A 5,151-nucleotide genomic window follows, 5' to 3' on the forward strand; every position below is an offset into this window, starting at 1 on the left:
TATGATTCTGTGATTCTATTCTGTAAATGTGCTACTACGAATAACACATTCAAAGGGGACGTTACCTGGACAACTGGTATTTTTATCAGTCTTCTAGAATTAAATGCTCTATTTTTTAAAAAAACAACCTTTTTTCTTCATTTTGTTTAAATCTTCCATCAAGAAAAAAGATTTTGTGTTACCCTTGAACTAACTTGAATTGGTTAAATGTGGTATTTAATTTAATTTATCTCACAGTTAATTACTGCAGAATCACAGTGTAGCTCCAAAATAGAAACTGAGGATCAGCATGTGACTGTTCATTCTGCCTTCCCAGCAAGGCTTCTGTTAGCAGCAAACAGCAGCTGCAGATAAAAATAGAAGGTGATAAGCAACTAGAATCTTTAGTTAAATGCAAAGTCACTCTCCATGACAGCAAGGAGTCCAGAGGAACAATGAAGTCTCTCCGATTCATTAGTGCTGAAGCATTCGTGTCAAATGCAGAGTTTGCCAGGAAGAGTCTTGGTGGTGTAGCCCATAATCTTTTTCCTCTTCTTTTTAAAGCCAGCTATTTACTGGAGCAAGGGGAAGTTATTCATGACTTGGTAGAGAACTGGCCACTTGTTGACTTTAACATTGGAAAACTTTTGGGAACTACTGTGGACTACCAGGAAGATCTGAGCCATAGAACATGCTATGTGTGCTTGGAGAGCTGTCTGACAGGCCTGAGAGACTACGTGCTGAATCATTCTTCTCCCTACATGAAAAAGTTGAAAGTGGTGGACCTCACGGGTATAAAAGATGTTGAAGTTCAGTTTTGTGAGTGTAAGAAGAGAATGGGCAGGTGGACTAGGACACAGCTGCTCTCTAAGCTTTGTTTGGAACTGCTGGTTTACCTGCAACAAACACAGTGCAATCCAGGTACCTCTGAAATAAGTATTGATGTGCTAATTGACTTGTATGTTACAGAGCGGAATTATGAGCTGGCAGTGCAGGCCTTGCTGAAGAAATGCTACTGTCCACTGAAGATCTGCTGTGTGGCATTCAGATCTGACAACCTGGCTTTGCAGAAATTCTTCTACATCATAAAGCTCACTGATCCCTCTTTGTTGCGCAAACTGGAAATAGTTCACAATGTTCGCTTGGAAATGGAACACCTGGAAATACTCTTCAACTGTATTCACTTCCCTCTATTGATGTCCTTGACCTTGCCAGCACGAACATTTAACGTGCGGAGGTTCACAGATGCAGATGAAGGGATACTTACTAATATTGGAGAAAAGATGGGTGAAATGACGCAGCTGACTGAGCTGAGTATATCCTTTTCTATACTCACAGGAAGAATACGGAAACTGCTCAGGTAATTTGGTCATCCTGCTTTTAGTCAAAGTGTAAAGAACAGTCCTTCATGTGTTGCTGGGGAGAATTGGAAGCCAGTGTTATCTAATACATTTAGAAGAACTGACTATTCTTATTAGTCTTCCAGAGCCCATATGACTCGTATGAGAATATACTTCCAGCTACCACGTAAGAGAGGAGTATACCCAGACATTTTTTTATTTGCAATGTTCTTGAGCTTGTATCTCTGTCAGCTTGGCTGGCCTTTGCTGCAAGACCCCAGTCTAATTCCAGCTATTTTTCAGGGTCTCTAGTGAATTTTTGTCCTCTAAAAAACAGGTGGTAAATCTACTAAGATTCCATAGATACTGTATTTTTTGGTGGGCATTTTCAGGGGGATAGTAGGCTTTGATTTCAGACTTTCATTTTAGTCGTGTCTGTGGATCTCAAAGCAAGAGAGATCTGATGCTTTTCTGTACTGCACATTAAGCTCATACATGAATATTCATGATGGATTCCTAGGAAAAAATGGCAATTCTCAAACAGATAACAAGTTGTGAGTGAACAGTGTTCATGTTTGAACAGAAAATAAGTTAACTGTATTTTTTTAGATGCTCTGAAAAGCAAAGGCAGTCAAAAGTTTCATCCAGACAAATCACCTTGGTCTAAAATTCCTCCTGTACAAAGTAATTTCATTTAAAATTTGTGAATGGCACACTGCATATATTGATAGAAATAAATTACAAGTTTCTAACCTTGATCCAGCAGAGGTCTGTGGCAGAAGTCTCACTAAGATTTAGTATGTATGAAACAGATCTCTTGATTTTCATCTGTCAGAAATATTTTTTTTTCAACTAGAATGTTTGCGCATAATCTCAGGTACACCTCTTCCACCCTTCATCATCTCAAAGTCTTTTTGCAATTCAAGAAAAAAATTAATGTGTAAACCTCTTGGGCATTTAAAAACATAGTAGAAACAAAACGAGAAACAAAAAGAGATGTCTTGTTAGAATACTGGTTAGTGTTCATATTGGTATGAATCCTTCCTTAATAGAAATTATTAAGGAATAATTAATAATGGGATTATAACAGTTTTCTACAAAAAGGAGCCACCAATACTTTCATGGTAGTAATGATATGCCATTAATTCAGAAAGTAATAGACACTTGCCAACATGTAACTGGTTACAAAATAGGCACATAGAATGTTACCAAATTAATCCCCATTAAAACTACACAGTAGGAGACACATGAAGTACTAGCTAATTAATGGAACCAATTGCAGGAGGAAAATTACTTGTCATTGTTGGCACATGCTTCGGTTTTTCAAAAGAGGTTAGAAAAAATGAATGTGGCAGATGGCTATATTCGTAATATGAATAGTTGCATGTAATTTTGTAAATGTAGCATTTGAATGTTTTATATCATAAAACTTCTTCTGTCTTTAATTCTGCAGCCCACTAAAAACTCCACTGAAGATGCTGGATGTTTCTAACTGCTCATTGAACCATGCTGATATGGCCTATTTAGCCAACAGCTTCCATGCTAATCACTTAGAAGCCCTGGACCTGAGTGGTCACAATATACATGACCTTTACCCATCAACATTCTTTAAGCTTCTCGGCCATTCCTCTTCCGTGCTCAGGAGTCTTACCTTGGAGGACTGCAATATCCAAGACACTCATGTCAACATGTTGATCTTAAGTTTAAGTCCTTGTCAGAAACTACAGGAGTTTAAGTTTATTGGAAACCCACTGTCATCCCAAGCACTTAAACAGATTTTCACGTTTCTCCGTGAGTTACCAATGCTGAAAACTGTGGAGTTCCCAGTTCCAAGAGACTGCTACCCTACTGGCATCACCTACCCAATCGATGATGCCAGTCTCTGCAGATTTGATCACCGAAAATATGAAAGTGTAGCAGAGGAGCTTAACCTCATTTTACTCCAAGCAAACAGGGAGGATGTGAAGGCTTCAACTCCACTCTTTGGCAGTTATGACGCAGCTGTTGAGGAGACAAACAATGAACTGGGAGCTTACCTGATCAAGTCCTTCAAAGAGACTTTAGAAAAGTTCACTACTTCTTTTAAAATGAGTTAAAGATGCAACATAATGGTGATAAGCAGCTGTCAAATCAGAAGACAGTCTTTTCTAGACCTGTGCCTTCATTGACCAGTCTTTAAGTTTTAATTTCTTGGCTGAATTTACTTCTGATTGAATAGCCTCTGATCATCTGAGGTATTTTAACTATGCTGTATCGATTGCATACATCTTACATAAGCACTACTTGCTTGCAAATGAGGAGAGGACCCTTAAGAGATTATTATTTTTCACGAAAGCACTTTGTTTCTCAGTAAAACAATAGGTGTCTAAGCTTGGTTGACTTCCTCTGGATTTGGCAATAAGGCTTGTTACTCCTACAGAAAAGACAGGAAAGTCCTTTTCCAAGCCCAACAGGTTGTCCCAAAGGTTGTGCAACAATCCTCACTTATGGCTCCGTAAATCAACTTTTGTTTTGCCATTAGCCATCCAAATTCAGCAGTCTGTATTTTATCCAGTACATTCCAGTAGTGAGGGGATGTATTAAAGCCTCTATGTCTCTGTGCCTCTTTCTTCCACAGAGGCAAGCACGATAAAACCTCCTTTTGCATGGGGAATTAGAGGTTGCCAAACACATTATGCTGGTGAGGAGTAAAATTCCATACTGATGAGCCAGCAAACCAAATGGCTGGCTGACAGCAGGTGATTTCCACCTACTTCCCCCAGAAATATAAAGCAGCCTATGGGGATTCTGCTGAAGCTCTTGCAAAACATTTTACAAAGGCATACCAGGACAGTGCTGCACAACCATGCTTCTGATGTCAGCAGGTAAGTGCCTCAAACTGCTCCCTTTGTTGAATCAGTTTCTTAGATGATAGAATGTACCCTGCTGTTTCCAGCTCTTTTAAAGAAAATCTGCGACAGTGGTAATAATGCAAAAAAGAGTAGTTTCAAAAACACATATAGAAAAATGTATCCAATGCCAATTTCAAAAATGTGGAAGAGGGACAAGGCAGGTTGCTGAGTGACTAGTTCATCTGCATAAAACTCTGCCCTCTTCTGCCAAGACTGTGCATTGTTCTGCTGCAGAATTCACCACCACTATCTGGGGGTTTAAAAAAAAAAACCAAAAACAAAAAAACACCACACCACATTTATTTGCCAAGCTCCAGTGCAGGAAATGTATTTGAGTGAGAGAGTAAACAGAATCGCAGACCTCCACACACACTGTGTTGGAATGTGGGTAAAGGCGCCAACAGGGTGTAGGGTGCAGCCATAGGGCCCCATGAATCTGCGAAAAGTACTAAAAGGGTGGAAGAGAACTGGGAGGGGGAGAGTACTAAAATGGGGGCTGTACCATTTCCTACATTTAGAATCACAGAACCGAGCAGGTTGGCAAAAACCTTTAAAATCATCAAGTCCAACCATTACCCCAGGACTGCTAAGACTGCCACTAACCCATGTCACCAAGGGTCTCATCTACACGGTTTTTTAACACTTGCAGGGATGGTGATTCCACCACTTTCCTGGGCATCCTGTTTCAATGCCTGACTACCCTTTCAGTTAATGAATTCTTCCTAATATCCAATCTAAACCTCCCCCGGCATGGCTTGACGCCCTTACCTCTTGTCCTATCACTTGTTAACTGGGAGAAGAGACCGACCCCACCTCACTACAACCTCCTTTCAGGTAGTTGTAGAGAGCGAGAAGGTCCCCCCTGAGCCTTCTCTTCTCCACACTAAACCCCCCCAGGTCCCTCAGCCGTTCCCCATCACACTTGTGCTCCAGGCCCTTCA

General features: G+C 40.3%; 1 protein-coding gene across 1 annotated transcript; it reads left to right on the forward strand.

Annotated features, from left to right (window-relative positions):
* The first annotated feature begins 434 nt into the window (after window positions 1-434).
* LRRC14B (leucine rich repeat containing 14B) lies at window positions 435-3,415 on the forward strand. The gene is made up of 2 exons (XM_010021852.1): window positions 435-1,339; window positions 2,773-3,415. The coding sequence occupies exons 1-2, from the start codon at window positions 435-437 to the stop codon at window positions 3,413-3,415; spliced, it is 1,548 nt and encodes a 515-aa protein (XP_010020154.1).
* The last annotated feature ends 1,736 nt before the right edge of the window (window positions 3,416-5,151 follow it).

Source organism: Nestor notabilis, unplaced genomic scaffold (assembly GCF_000696875.1).
Source record: "Nestor notabilis isolate BGI_N333 unplaced genomic scaffold, ASM69687v1 scaffold12669, whole genome shotgun sequence".
Classification (NCBI taxonomy): Eukaryota; Metazoa; Chordata; class Aves; order Psittaciformes; family Psittacidae; genus Nestor; species Nestor notabilis.